At 48.2% G+C, this 14750-nt stretch overlaps 1 protein-coding gene across 1 annotated transcript; it reads left to right on the top strand.

Annotated features, from left to right (window-relative positions):
- The first annotated feature begins 4488 nt into the window (after positions 1-4488).
- LOC120653629 (protein HASTY 1-like) lies at positions 4489-11513 on the top strand. The gene is made up of 13 exons (XM_039931330.1): positions 4489-4695; positions 4800-4904; positions 5963-6103; positions 6222-6302; positions 6381-6450; positions 6535-6605; positions 6705-6868; positions 6947-7018; positions 7111-7345; positions 7529-7591; positions 7666-7938; positions 8165-8258; positions 11350-11513. The coding sequence occupies exons 1-13, from the start codon at positions 4606-4608 to the stop codon at positions 11511-11513; spliced, it is 1623 nt and encodes a 540-aa protein (XP_039787264.1). The 5' UTR covers positions 4489-4605.
- The last annotated feature ends 3237 nt before the right edge of the window (positions 11514-14750 follow it).

Here is a 14750-nt window from a genome sequence, read left to right as displayed (position 1 = left end):
AGATACTGATCCAAAAACTATCACAATGATACAGAGAGTATAGTTCTCCTTTCTGAAACCCGATTATATCTGCCGACCAGTCGCCGGCGGCTGCGGGAGCCTAGGGGAGTGGGAAGGTGGGGGCGTGGCGTCGCCCCTCGATCGCCTGGGAGGACGGATGCAGCGTTCGAAACACAGATGCCTACTACATGGCTCTGGCTGCATACTACATGAATTGGTACCATACAAAAATACATCAGAACTACACGCCAACATTAGTATTACACATTTACACTTCAATATGAAGGGCTGAAAGGAAATAATAGCCTTTGACCAGCAAGCCGTAAGTTATCAGTGCAGAAATTTACCCTTGCGTACACGGGGATAACAGACTAGACTTTCCTCGTATAGCATGGGAACGAAAGGTGTATCCGGCTTCTCGCATGGAGCTCCCTGAGAAGAAACTCCTGCAATTTTGTTTCTACGCATGATCTCATCCGCGTCGTACAACTCCTCGATCGTCTCATTCACTGGATCATAGAATCCCATCCTCCTCCCGGTGCTCAGCAAGATCCTGCCATCCTTTGGATCAACTGCCAGCGGCATCACAATATTTGAAAGAAGCGAATAATCAGGTGATGCTTTCAAGCACACCACATATGCTGCATACCACTCGTCACGTTCCAGCTTCCATATCACCAATTCATTTGCCGTCCGGTCTGCAAGGACAACGCACAGCTTTGCCCCAAGCTCTACCACAAACAGATGCCGTGTGCTTTGGCTGCTCCTGTTTGCAACATTAGTGTGCCGTGGGCAAGAGATGACATCAAACACCTCAGTGGCGACGTTGAAGGACACGATGGCATACTCGCTACTCGGGCCCAACAGAGGGTCGCTCATCCAGTACAACACCCCCGACACATGAGCTGGTGGCAAGTTGTTCACGGGGAGGGGTGGGACCAAACCCCCTTGGAACCCAGACCCAGGCCTGCAGTGCCATACTGAGCATGTCAAGCGATACTCGCGGGATTTGAAGTTCTTGAATTCGTACGACATCGTCACAGCAACGTGCTCCTGGTTTAGTGGATTGAACCCCAAGCCAACAGTCTTATTGCCTGTCGCGAAGGCGTGATCCGGTACTATCCAACCATCATTAGTAGGTGCCTCCCATGGTGCACATGCAAGTGAACCTGAGTAGGAATTGGTCCTCCAGTAACCCGTGCAAGGGTTGTAGAGGTAGTCCATTTCAGCAGTGCTTAGCAAGTTGAGGCCATGGCAGGGCTTGGAACAAACCACCTTTGAGTCCAGTCATGTAACTTTGTTATTAGCAGCCTCTGAACGCCATTTTTCCAAGGGAGAAAAATGGAAGAACCTCCTTGGTCCACTACCCTTGCCCACAATCATGATCTTTGTCCTCTTCTCCATGCTCTTATGTGCAAAGTAGGAACGGATAAATCCCTTATCCTCGATGATTCTGCGCCATTGTTTGCACACACGCTTGAACTGGACAATGGACCTAGCAGGAAGACGGAGCAGGATCTCCTTAGTCGCCTTGGCCAGAGGAGATGAAAAAGATATCTCTTCATGTGTTTTATGGACAGGAGCGAGAGTTTCTTTAAATAAACAGATGCGTATTGCAGTGCGAGCGCTTGGATAACCATACCTTCTGTGCCTGTAACTGAGGATTGTTTCTAGACTCTTTGACATGGCATCATAGGCGTGAGCAGTGTGACCAGATGTTGCCATAATTATCTTCTGCCCTGATCTGACATCACCAATAGCACCAAGGACTCTGATCACCACCTGTGGCCCAACCAGATTCATTATTCCAGCATGACTTGACAAATCTATGCGAATGCCCAACGACCAGAATCCAGTGGCATGGTCCTGCAGCTTCCAAATCTCCAATGCGCTAATGCAATCAGGTGATCCATGGCGAAGGTCTCTGACCATGCACAAGCAGCCGTCAAGCTCCACCAAGTGCACTCCTAATGTACTGCACGGTGGTGACTGAACCCACCCAAAGGTCTCCTCGGTGACTGAATATGTGATGATGGAAGCTGCTGCTGGACCAATGATTTTTGAACACGAGTCGTCGATCAGCCAGTGGAGCGAACCATTCACGAGCACTGGCGGGAGATTCCTCCGAGCAGCATTCAAAATGGCACAATAAGCAGTGAGGGAGAAGCTCAAAGGGATCCTCCCTGCAGCTGGCCTCCAGCGGTCGCCATGCATGCTTGCCGCCGAGAGTGTAGACTTCACACGACACGTCCGGATCACTGGGCTTCTGGAGCAACCTCATCACCTTGTACTCCTTGGCCCGGGCATCAAACCCGAGACCAGCGCTGGAATACAACACTTCCTGGCAAGGTGGGAGCCGCGTGACCGCCCTGGTGGCCGCGTTGACGACGTAGTACGCCGGTGCCACCGCGTCGTACAGGAAGGTGAGGCCGCGGCACTGCGCGGCCACACCGTCCACGAAGTCGCCTCTCAAGTCGTCAATGCAAGCGTGAACATCAGGTCCGCCTCCGCACCGGGGCCTTGCGGCGAGCAGGAGTACACCGCCGTGGCGTCGCACGCCGCAGCGGGGGCGAGGACCAGCAGCTTGGGCCGCGTCGGAGCCGCGTGGGCGTCGGCCTGAAGGGTCTCCCTGGCCATGTGGAGGGCGCAGAATTCGTCCGAGGATAGCGTCGCGTCCCAGGCGCGGCACACGGCGCGGAAGCGGAGGATGGACTTGACCGGCTGCCGCAGCAACAGCTCCGTCATGATCTCGTCCGGCAGCTCCTCCGTCCCGGTGTCGGTCTTCATCCTCTTTGTGGTTCTCATCAGCATCCCGCGCCCCCAAAATCGAAGCGGCCGGATCACGATCGAACGAACACACGCGGGTGTTTGGATCTCCGGGTGGTGCTAGCTAGGCGTTGTTGGTACGCGGGTGTAGTTAAATAGTGGTACTCCGGTACTAGCGCTGATCGAGTAGACTTACGTACCCGAACTGGAAGAGGATCCTGCAACCGCAATGGAAGAGGAGACCCGGGGGGTCCGAATCCGACCAGCCTATGCCAGATTGCCAGTATGCCGCCATGCCGGATGGCGGTGTGTTTAGTTCCAAAAATTTTACCTCCAAAAACATCACATCAAATATAATGTTTAGACACCTGCATAAGTATTAAATAAAATCTATTTACAGAACTTTTTACATGAATGGGTTGTAAATCGTGAGACGAATCTAATGAGCATATTTAATATACGATTTTGCAATAGTGATGCTACAGTAACTATCCACTAATTATTAATTAATCATAGATTAATTAGGCTCGTTAGATTCATCTTGCGATTTTACAACTCATCTGTGTGAAAAATTTTGTAAATAAACTTCATTTAGTACTCCTAGTAAATAACAAGATTCCCTTGCAAAAATTTTTACGGGTAAACTAAACACGTGTGTTTCTCTGTTTCAGTATAAGAGTAGGTATTATAACAGGCGAACTGCCGGTGGTGTTCGACGTGGTGGAGAGAGAAACGAGAAAAGAGGCGCTGCTGCCCCTCCTATTGGCTGAGCAGGTGGGGCCCGCCACACCGTGTGTAGCAGCTCGGGTGAGCTTAGGGATGGCAACGGGTACAAATCCGTCGGGTATCACTAACCCAAACCCGCACCCGCCAGGATAAAATCGTACCTGTTAAAAAACTCATACCCGTCGCGGGTATGATTTCATGCCCGTACCCGTACCCGTGCGGGTTTTTTTTTTGTACCCGCGGGTTTCCCGTACCCGATAGAAGAAGCAACAAAATTTAATAGAAAACATAAACAAATACACAATGCATTATAGCCAAATGAGTCTATGAATAGGTAATCAACGATGTGAATGGAAGTACATGAGCCTAAGTCTCTCTTAGCATGTGATTGGACCTTATTTTGATACAAGACCTTGTGACATTAGTATTTTAGGTTATATGTTGTCGGGTTTATTGTACCCACGGGTTTGCGGGTTTGGGTACTTGAAGAACAAACCCGCACCTGCAAACCCTACGGGTACGAAGTTTATCCCATTAAGAAACCCACGGGTATAGAATTTAGTCTATGCCCGCACCCTAATAGAGCAAAAACCCATCGGGTTTCGGGTTTCGGGTACCCGTTGCCATCCCTAGGTGAGCTGGCGTGCAAGACGCCGGCCAGCAGGCGCGGTTATTAAGGGACTGTACGGCAGGGCTCCAGCTCTGGCTCCTCTAGCGGCTCCAGCTAGAGCCATACCAAACACTCTGAAAGTGGAGCGGCTCCATACTGTAGCTTGTGAGAAGATGGAGCAGCAGCTTTGCCTGCGAAAAAGTGGAGCCGGTGGAGCCACAAAAACCAGCTCCACCAGCTCCAGCTCCGACTCCACCCTTTTTGCAAAGAGCCAGAGTCCTCCTGCCCTAAACTTGCTCTAAAGAAGTCAAATCCAAACTGTGTGATCCTCTTGAGCTCATTGTGAGCTCATTGCCGTGTATAAATACTCGTTTAAAAATTCCACACTTCCACTTCTCCCTCCCTCTAGCTTCTCCACGAAGCCGGGGCGAAACCCTAGCTTCCGCCCCGAAAACCCAAATTCCAGAGCCATCCAGAGGAGTCCTTGGAGGGTGGGGCCTCTGATGGACGGCGCCGACTCCGCGCAGGCTTCGGTGGAGGCCGGCGGTGCCGCGGATCTGGATCCCCGCCGCCCCACGGCCGCCGCGGTGGTGGTGCCTATTAGCTCCTCCCCTTTCTTTGAGCTAAATCCCGTGCAAGATTCACTTCACCGTTTTCGCGATTGATAGGCGGGTGCTGTTTTCGGGCCGTTTCGCAGGAGGAGGGGCAAGGATATGTGGACTCGTTACTCGGGGCGTCGCTTCAACTGCTCCGGAAGGGTCTCCCCCACGAAATCCGGCGCCAAGGCCTGAAGCTGATGCTGGTTATTAGTCCTCTGCGTTCCCCCGCCTCCTCTGTATTGGGATGATTATGCCTGTTGCTGAGTCACGGCTATATTCAGTGAATTTTACGTCCGTGTCGCAGCTAGATTTACATAGTTCAAAATCGGTTCTTTCTGCATCTTCTGAAGCCGTTCTGTCCAGTTCGCACTGCATCGGGAGGTGATTTCTATATTGCATCACTCCCACAGGTGTGCTTGGAAATGCATCATGCTTAACATTTAGTTTTGAGCCTTTCTTGATTGAAGATGTTTGTTCTTTTTTTTTTGCCAGGATAAGATAGACGACAATGATGACTAAAACTTGACAATCTTTGTGTTCCCTTAGTTGTTTTCACCCGATAGTTCATTATCTCTTTGCTTAGGTATAATACTATAAACTGCTTCCTACACATGCAATTTGCTAAATGGTAAACGTTCCAGCTTCCTTTGATTGGTGTTTCTGTGCTACCATGTATGGTAGGACACAATAGGACGTACTTATGTGTGGAACACTGCTGGAGTATGTTGATAGTACACTTTGTGGGCAGATTAAGAATCTTTTTGGTGGTTTATAATTCGCCTCTTTTGAATTTTCTCTTGATGATTTGCTACTCCGTTCATGGAAAATAGCCAACATTCCACTCTTTGCATAGTGTAGCATAATTTTAATTTATTTGTCTGCCAAATTTGGCATTCAGATAATGTTGCTGCACTCTTCCTTGTCAACCATCATTACCTCGACCCACCATGGGTAGCACTAGCACTAAGAGAAAAGCTTCTCCTGAGGAGCAGGTTCTAAGGCGCATTACCCCATGCTCGTCTGTTTGAACACAGCCATCCTTGTTCACTACTTGGCAAATGCAGCTATTCTTTGAGTGGCACATGATCGAAGGCGAATTGTGGAGTAGCAATTCTAAACTCTCAACTGACTCATTTCAAATTCTTAAATACCTTTCATTATGAACTTTGCGTCCAGGATTGCATCATTCTTTCTTTGATATATATCGCTTGTTGCTTTGATCATTACTTAGCTATTAACATTTGCATTTCTATAGTGGCAGCACCTGTTGAGATATAGGTGGTATGATCTTCGCATAGAGGAGTGGAGGGCATCTGATGATATTGCTGATTTGGTAGCAGGGTTGTATGGCACCACCAATATATTACCTTCAAAGAATGCAATAGCTACTTTAATAGCAGAGGTTCTGTTTTTCCTTTTTCTTATATTTGCCCTTGTTAATTGATTATTCGTTCATGTCAGTGTTGTTTCGTAGGTATCTTTCTCCTGGTTACTTCATTCATGTCAGTGTTTTTTCGCAGGCAATTTTGAGCGGTGGAATTTCTTTATTGAATGATCTGCTACCTTCAATTATTGTTCTAGCAAATAGAGGCCCCACTGAGGTGAGTTTAACAACAAATGAAGTTCTAATTCCTTTTGTGCCCTGCATTGAAAACTTTTTTTGGTGTATAAATTGGTAGGCGGAGTTGGCTGCCTTCATTTTTAAGTGGATTTCTGATTTTAGGATTTTATGTACTGTGGATTTAGAAGGTAACTGATCTTTCTGGTGCTTTTTCTTAGTTAACCTAACAATTACTTCAATTACTAAATTAAACCAATGATTCTGGTTTTTAGGTGGTCAATCTGAAGTGATTTTTAATGGTCTAGATGATGCTCTGCCAAATATTCTGCTGTTCCTGTCATCAGTAAGTTATTTGTTTTCTTATTGCATCTTCATCGTTGGCAGTTTCAAGTTTGTTTTGTAAGATACAGTTCTTAACGTGAATCATCTAATGTCATTGTAGTTACTCGAGAAATGCGGTGGAGCTGTTCTTGCTAAACACCCAGAGCAGCTAACTGTATCAGGTAAAAAGCATGGGTTGACAGTAGCAGCATGCTTGCTTGCTGCAAATGCATATGCAGAGTGGGTTCCGGTGGTTCATCTTGCCAAATATGGTTTAATTGAACGGTCAGCAATCCAGCTTTGAATCTGTTGAGTGATATATTTAACTCAATTATTATGACTATATGATTTTTATTTTTCTAGATGCAAGTCTCTCCTCAATTTCAGTAATCCCCAAGTTCTTGCTTTGCGGTTTTTTAAAGTCGTCTGCCAAAGGTTTGAATAATTTTCGATATTGTTTCCCTGTAAGATAACAATCTATCCATTTCTTTTTTCTAGAATGCTTGTGTTTTTGGCTGTGTTCGCAGAAGAAGACCCCTTTATGCTACAGAGGATTATGACACTGCAATGAACCTGGTCTTCTGGGCATTGATGAACATTTCAAAATATTGTTTGACTACATCTAAAACTTGTTCTGGTCTTCTTGATGAAAGCCTGCTTGAATTTGCTGGGCGGATTTGTGAATGTTTGGTTGCTCTGGGTTCCTTCAACATGCAATTTATTATTAAAGATGGAAATAGGGCAACCCATTTCTTTCAACAGGTTAGTGCTGACCATATGAGTGTACAGTGCCTTATTTTTCAGCTTGCTCAGGTTACCATAGCACAGAAATATATCTTCGGCTAACAATGTACCTTCTTGCTCACATTCTGCGAGTATGATGGACTGATGGTATTATAGTTCTGTGTGTCTGTAATAACTTTTTTCTCATTTTTGGCTTTGCAGATGCTGGAATACTACCAACATTATAAGATTGCGCTTCATTTTCGGTGTTTGCAATTTTGGCTGGTATAGATTTGCATGTCACATTACTTCACCAAAATTGATGGGATGTTGCTCTGATGAAATTCTTCTTTGCGTAGATGGTGCTAATGGATCTGTCTAAAGAAAATTATGTTGCCCCTTATCCTGTGGCTGTTGCTTCTGCTGTCAATCCGGCATCTTTCACCAATTCAACTGAGAAGACGAACAGTGGTGCATTAGTTTTTGTTAGTGATGATATCTGTGATGGAATGTTGGACATTTCATTTGAAAGAATACTCAAGAAATCTCCCGTCACATCTCCAGAGTGGTTGGAGCTATGGAGTGACGAACTTCATGGAAAGAATGGCTTCGTACAGTACCGCTCTCTACTTGTGCGTTTCTTAGTTCTTATTTCCTTTCGTAATTGATTACTTCAGAATGTAACACATACCATTTCAACCAACCTGCAATCCAGTAATTCACTATTTCCACATGTTCTGCGTTCATTATCTATTGATCTTCATCAATAATCTGTCCATGATAAGAAGATAGAAGAGATGCTTTTGTGGTTCTTATGTCTTCTATCTTTCTTTGCAACTGCTGACTTCCTTTATACAGTTGGATCTCATCAGATTTATTGCTCATGAAAGACCAATCATTGCCGCCAGCAGAGCTGTACAGAGAATTAGTTGTATTATTGGAGATGCGAGTGGTGAGGGGCAAAGTGGCGGAAGTTTAGAGGGGAAGCGGCACAAGCGTTTAAGGAAAGGATGCTAGGTGAGGGGCCTTTGGAAGAAGGAGAAGTCTGATACCTCCCCCCCCCCCCCCCCCCCCGCTCCTCCACTTCTTCGCCTGGGTGTCCACTCAGTTCGGCCTCACCGTTAAGGCCGTCCAGTGTGACAACAGGCGTGAGTTCGACAACTCCACCTCCCGTTCCTTCTTCCTTTCTCGGGGTGTTCAGCTGCGTATGTCTTGTTTGTATACCTCACCCCAGAACGGCAAGGCTGAGCGGATGATTCGCACGACGAACGACGTCGTGCGCACCCTTCTGATCCAGGCCTCTCTGCCCCCGCGCTTCTGGGCTGAGAGCCTCCACACCGCCACCTACTTGCTTAACCGCCTTCCGTCCACTGCTTCTCCTACTCCCACTCCACACCACGCTCTCTTCAGTACCCCTCCTCGCTACGACCACCTTCGGGTCTTCGGGTGTGCGTGTTATCCTAACACCTCCGCCACTACTCTTCATAAGCTAACGCCCCGCTCGACTCGTTGTGTGTTCCTTGGTTACTCCCCTGACCACAAGGGGTACCGATGCTTTGACCTCACCTCTCGCCGCGTCCTGATCTCCCGACACGTTGTCTTTGACGAGTCGGATTTCCCCTACTCCGCCTCCTCCACTCCTCCTGACTCCGAGCTGGAGTCTCTGTTTCCGACTGACCCGGTGGTTCAGCCACCGTTACCTGTCTGTCCTTTCCCTGCAATTTTTCTCGGCACACCGGCACCGCTTCTGGTGATCCCTGCTGCGCCGAGCGCGGCCCCGGCGCCCGCGGTCGCGCCACGTGCGGCCCCCGGACCTCCGGTCGTGCCGCGCGCGGGCCCGGTCTCTCCTGCTGCGTCACGCGCGGCCCCGGAGCCTCCCCCTGCACCTGCGCGGTACGCTCAGCCGGTGCAGATGTACCGGCGTCGTCCGGCGGCGACTCCGGCGCCGCCGCGGTACGCTCAGCCGGTGCAGATGTACCGGCGTCATTCGGCGCCGACATCGGCGCCGCCTCCTGCTCCGGAGGCTCCTGCGACGCCTACACCGGAGCCGTCGTCGCTGCCGCCTCCTCCGGCTCCCTCTCGTGCCGAGCCGGAGGTGTACCACCCGCCAGTCATCCATCGGGATCCTCGGCATATCCATCCCATGGTGACTCGGCGGATGGCGTCTCAGGCCGCGACTCTCTCCGCCACCGAGGGAGAGCCGCGGGTCTCTCCGGTACCTTCCTCTGTCCACGACGCCTTGGTGGATCCTCACTGGCGTCGTGCGATGGAAGAGGAGTATGGAGCTCTTCTTGCCAACCAGACGTGGGACCTCGTGCCGCGTCCGTCTGGTTGCAATGTGGTGACTGGCAAGTGGATCTGGACGCATAATCGTCGGGCTGATGGCACACTGGAGCGCTACAAGGCTCGCTGGGTTCTCCGGGGGTTTACTCAGCGACCTGGTGTGGACTATGATGAGACCTTCAGTCCAGTCGTGAAGCCCGCTACGGTGCGCACGGTCCTCTTGCTTGTGCTCTCGCGCTCTTGGCCTGTGCACCAGCTGGACGTGAAGAATGTGTTTATTCACGGCACTCTGTCAGAGACTGTCTACTGCTCTCAGCCAGCGGGATTTGTGAACTCGAGTCGTCCGGATATGGTCTGCCGGCTCAACAAGTCTTTCTATGGTCTGAAGCAGGCTCCTCGGGCTTGGTACTCTCGGTTCGCCACGTTCTTGCTGACATTGGGGTGCACCGAGGCCAAGTCTAACATGTCTCTCTTCATTTACCGCTGTGGAGATGAGACTGTCTATCTGCTGCTCTATGTCGATGACATTGTGCTCACCGCCTCCAGTCAGCGATTGCTTCAGAGTGTCATCTCCTCTCTGCAGCAGGAGTTTGCTATGAAGGATCTGTGTCAGCTCCACCACTTCTTGGGCGTCACTGTTGAGCCTCGCCCGTCTGGTCTTCTCCTTCACCAGCGGCAGTACGCACTTGATATTCTGGAGTGGGCTGGGATGACTGATTGCAAGCCCTGCTCCACTCCTGTCGACACTCAGGCGAAGCTGTCTGCTGATTTGGGTGCTCCGGTGGCTGATCCTACTGACTACCGGAGTCTGGCCGGCGCTTTGCAGTACCTCACCTTCACCAGGCCGGACCTCACCTACGCAGTTCTGCAGGTCTATCTCCATATGCATGATCCCCGGGAGTCACACCTTGCTACGCTGAAGCGTCTCCTCTGGTACGTCCGTGGCACTGTGGACCTCGGCCTGGTGCTTCACCGCTCGTCCTCTGCTGAGCTGGTTGTCTACATCGACGCTGATTGGGCTGGCTGTCCGGACACTCGTCGCTCCACTTCCGGCTACGCCGTCTTCCTGGGCGGCAACCTGGTCTCCTGGTCGTACAAGCGGAAGCCGGTTGTCTCCCGCTCCAGTGCCGAGGCGGAGTACCGTGCTGTCGCTAACGGCATGGCGGAGGCGTACTGGCTACGACAGCTCTTGGCGGAGCTCCATAGCCCGCTCGCCAAGAGCACGCTCGTCTATTGCGACAACGTCAGCGCCGTGTATCTCTCCACCAACCCCGTCCAGTATCAGCGGACGAAGCATGTGGAGATTGACTTGCACTTCGTGCGCGACAGAGTCGCAATCGGCGATGTTCGGGTACTCCATGTCCCGACCACCTCCCAGTTTGCTGACATCTTCACCAAGGGACTACCCTCCTCGACCTTCTCGGAGTTTCGCTCCAGCCTCAACGTAGCAGGTGGGTAGTTGTGGCTGCGGGGGGTATTTGCCCTTTGTACTTTCTTATTGTCCAGTCTTGAACACCGCTGCGTCGGTAGTTCAGACTGTGGGGGGTGTTAGCTTTCTTGTTGTCCAGTCTTGAACACCGATGCGCCGGTAGTTCAGACTGCGGGGGGTGTTGGTGTATATTGAGCCCATGTATAGAGGCCCATGTATAGGAACTATATATCCCACCCTTCTATGGTTTGGAGGAATAGAGATAATTATTCTCTCCTATAATTCCCACCAAGAGATCTACTGTTGTTATTCACTATGCTTTGGCTTGGAGAGCCACTGGCCCTGTGCATCTTTGTCCTGTTGGAATACCCATACTGTGGATGGTTGAGATCATCTGTTGGATTTGGTGGCACTCTGCTGGGAAGTGGGGAGGCCATTCTGTGGTATTCAGAAAGTCAGGCAAAGATTGTGGTTCAAGGGGAAGATGGTGACTGATGACAGATAGCTTTTTGTGCGACCAGGGACCAAGATGAGAGTTAACTGGTGTCAACATTGTCTCAGAAATGGAAACGGAAAAGGTTGATGGGTTTTCCCACCCATTCCCGTTCGTTTTCATCCCTGTCCTGGGTATTCTGGCGAAAGGTGATAGTAGGCCACTGCAGTCTAGTGCGGCGATGTGATGAACACCAGTAAACTTGTCTGGAGAACAAGAGGATTTCGTCTTTTTTAGCAAACTGATATGGTCATTCAAAAATCATTGACAAGAGAAACTAGTATGATGTCTGGTTTTTTTCAAAACATATTTTCCACTCATTTGCATAGGGCCAATTAACCAAAAGCTGTGGTATGGACTAGAAGGGCAACTCAACCGGATCTAATTCTTTGTTCACATTGTATACTTGTGAAATACATGGTCAAACATGCGACTTGGGACCCAAAGAATTATTTATTTGTCTTTTTTTTTTGGGTGAGAGGCAGTTGAAGTATTGCTTCTTTACATTTAGCACATATTATCTTGGTGCTATAGGAAAACAATATAATTGGCATGTATTAGCAACCATAATTCTCAAGGATATCAGGCCTTGAACTAGGGTAATCGATCAACAGGCTGTTGACAAATGGTGGTTATTCAAACCAGCCTATTATTAGTTAGGCCCATGTCTCAATAGAAACTTCTGGGCACACGTCAGTCTGCCTGCCTGGAAACAGACCACACCATTGCTCTGGAGACCACAGATATTAACAAGAGAATGCACACTTTTGATTACCAATTTCTGTAGGGAGATTATAGTATGAAGAACTTGAGATGCTAAATTTTGGTGTGCCTTACTTTTAGTGAAGGGTAAATATGCCAACTCTTTCTCTATGTGATTTGGTTCACACGGGGAACAGTGGTAAATGCTAATTGTTTAGTCTGAAGGCTAGTTATTGTGCTCATATCCTTCAAGCTTTTGCATTTTACTGTGTGATTAAGATGTTCAGCTGTTGGCATATGATATGGTGTTAAGTTGGAACAATAAATCATACAAGTTATTGGGTGTCTGCCCCTGAAGTCAAATCTGAGGGTGGTAGCTATGGTGATTCAGGAGGGGTGTGCTGGGAAATCATACGACAGGAATGGGGGCACTTTGAAGAAGATTCAAAAGTTGAGAGAATAGAACGCTCCATTGTTTATTTAAAAAAAAGAACGGTCCATTGATGCATTCGAGAACCTCAAACAGTATTGGAACATTTCTACAGGGGTCATCCACAAAATTGTAACTGGGTAATAATTATGTTCAGACAGACGAGTGTCCCGTACGGTCGTGGTTTGTCATCAACCCTGTCTTCTTACGTTCGATAATTGCTAGAGTTGTGCTTCAATCTGTTTTGCTAATATTTATAATCTGTATTTTTCACTTCCATCAAATCTTTCATTCATAGCTTTGTCTCGTAACACCTTTGTTGTTGTTTTTTTTTCCGTGCAGGTGTTTCTAAAAGGTGGAGCGCCAAAACCAAGGTATGGTCGAGAGACACTAGCTCGTGGCGTTTTGCTCCCCAACTGATGGACCGGTCATCACGTTTCATCATCAAGACCTGTCCTAACCGCAATCGTCTGAGTTTGAGTAGAGCAGTTGTAAATCTTATTTATTTTTGTATTTTGGGCAAATCATGCAAGCTGACTTCTAGCCAATAGTGCCTTCAAATTACTTTGTTCATGCAATTGCTGCTCTCGTGCTAAGTGATGTACACCGCACAAGTCTAACCCGGTAGTATTGAACCTTCCCACTAACTTCCAATCTTGGTGAATTCACCACACCTAAGTATGGCCCTGTTTAGCACAGATTAAATTTTCATTGAAGCCAGATTTTTCTCCAGATGCCCACAGAAACTTGTCAGAGAAGTGTACATGAAAAGCTCGAGCTGGACAGCGTGCACGTCGCCACCGGATGCGGCTGGTGCTCTGGCGATTGGTTACTTGGTTAGGTTCTCGGGCATATGGATGTTTTGGTTGCGCTCCTAGTAGTAGTATCCTTGTGACGCTCACGAGACGCAGAGATTGGCCGTGTCGGAGAAAAAGCAACCTGACCTCGGCGTTGCTGTTAGCGCCTTCTGCTCCATCCTTCGTGTGTCCTCATTCGTCCGGTCGAAGATGGTAGCGGACCATCCGTCTGTTGTTTTTTTCTTACTTCGTATCTCAAATCTTTCTTCATGTACAGAAACAGCATTTTGCACCTACTGTCACACCCCGAAATTCCTATTTTGGGTTGTCGATACATAATACTAAATAAAGTACTAGAAAATTTCATTATTTTTCAAAAGTTTACAAACTTCTACTTGTTTTGTTGGAAATTTTGATAGAGAAAAATGTTTCAACCATTTTTTGAAAAGATAAATTTTATGAGGTACTAAGGTACGTAGCGTTCATGCTGCCTTGGTACTGTATTTGAAAAATGAGCTTCAAAATTCGAATAGTTTTTGTTTGTTTTCAAAAAAATAAGTTCAAATTAGTTTGCAAAAGAGTACATCAAATGTTTAAAAATTATAAATATTCTTCAACCTCAAGTGCGTGACTCCGTGTCTGGTCAGCTCAAGGACAAACAATCTCCCAGGAGGCAGGAAGCCATGAGCGATCGTCCGTCCACATGCATTTACAGAGATGCATCCACGCAAGAGATCTACATGCATGTGTACACAGATGCATGGCACGTTGAACCATATACACGTACAAGCAAGCAATTGACAACCCATGAGCAGCTGGTGTTGATCATGAGCAGCAAGTTCATCCTCAAGCATCTCTGATAAGCCGATACTACATCATCAACATGGTCTTCGTCGACACTACCCCGGGCCACACGCTGCTTCGTTTATAAAGATGGACACCTCGCGTCCTCTGCAAGACGCTTTACCGACGATGGCATCGACGACCACATGATCTACGACAGCAAGACTGCATCAACAAAATCATCATGTGACATATGCAAGGCACAATCGCCCTCTGATATGTGTAAGACATACTCGTCCTCTGACATATGCAAGACACAATTGGCACAATCACCCTCTGACATATGCAAGACATACTCGTTCTCTGATATATGCAAGACTCAATCGCCCAAGTGGCATCCTCTGGGATGGTGTCAATGGCATCTAAAAGGTGTCAATTTCTATTATTGCAGCTCCGTCAACGAATCATTTTTTCCGCCTTAGGCTATGTGCAGCTACATCAACGACGACCACTACATCGACCATGGT

The sequence above is a fragment of the Panicum virgatum genome, chromosome 1N (genome assembly GCF_016808335.1).
Source record: "Panicum virgatum strain AP13 chromosome 1N, P.virgatum_v5, whole genome shotgun sequence".
NCBI classification, from domain to species: domain Eukaryota; kingdom Viridiplantae; phylum Streptophyta; class Magnoliopsida; order Poales; family Poaceae; genus Panicum; species Panicum virgatum.
The sequence above is the reverse complement of the archived record's forward strand: the minus strand, read 5'-3'. Positions and strand labels throughout refer to the sequence as shown.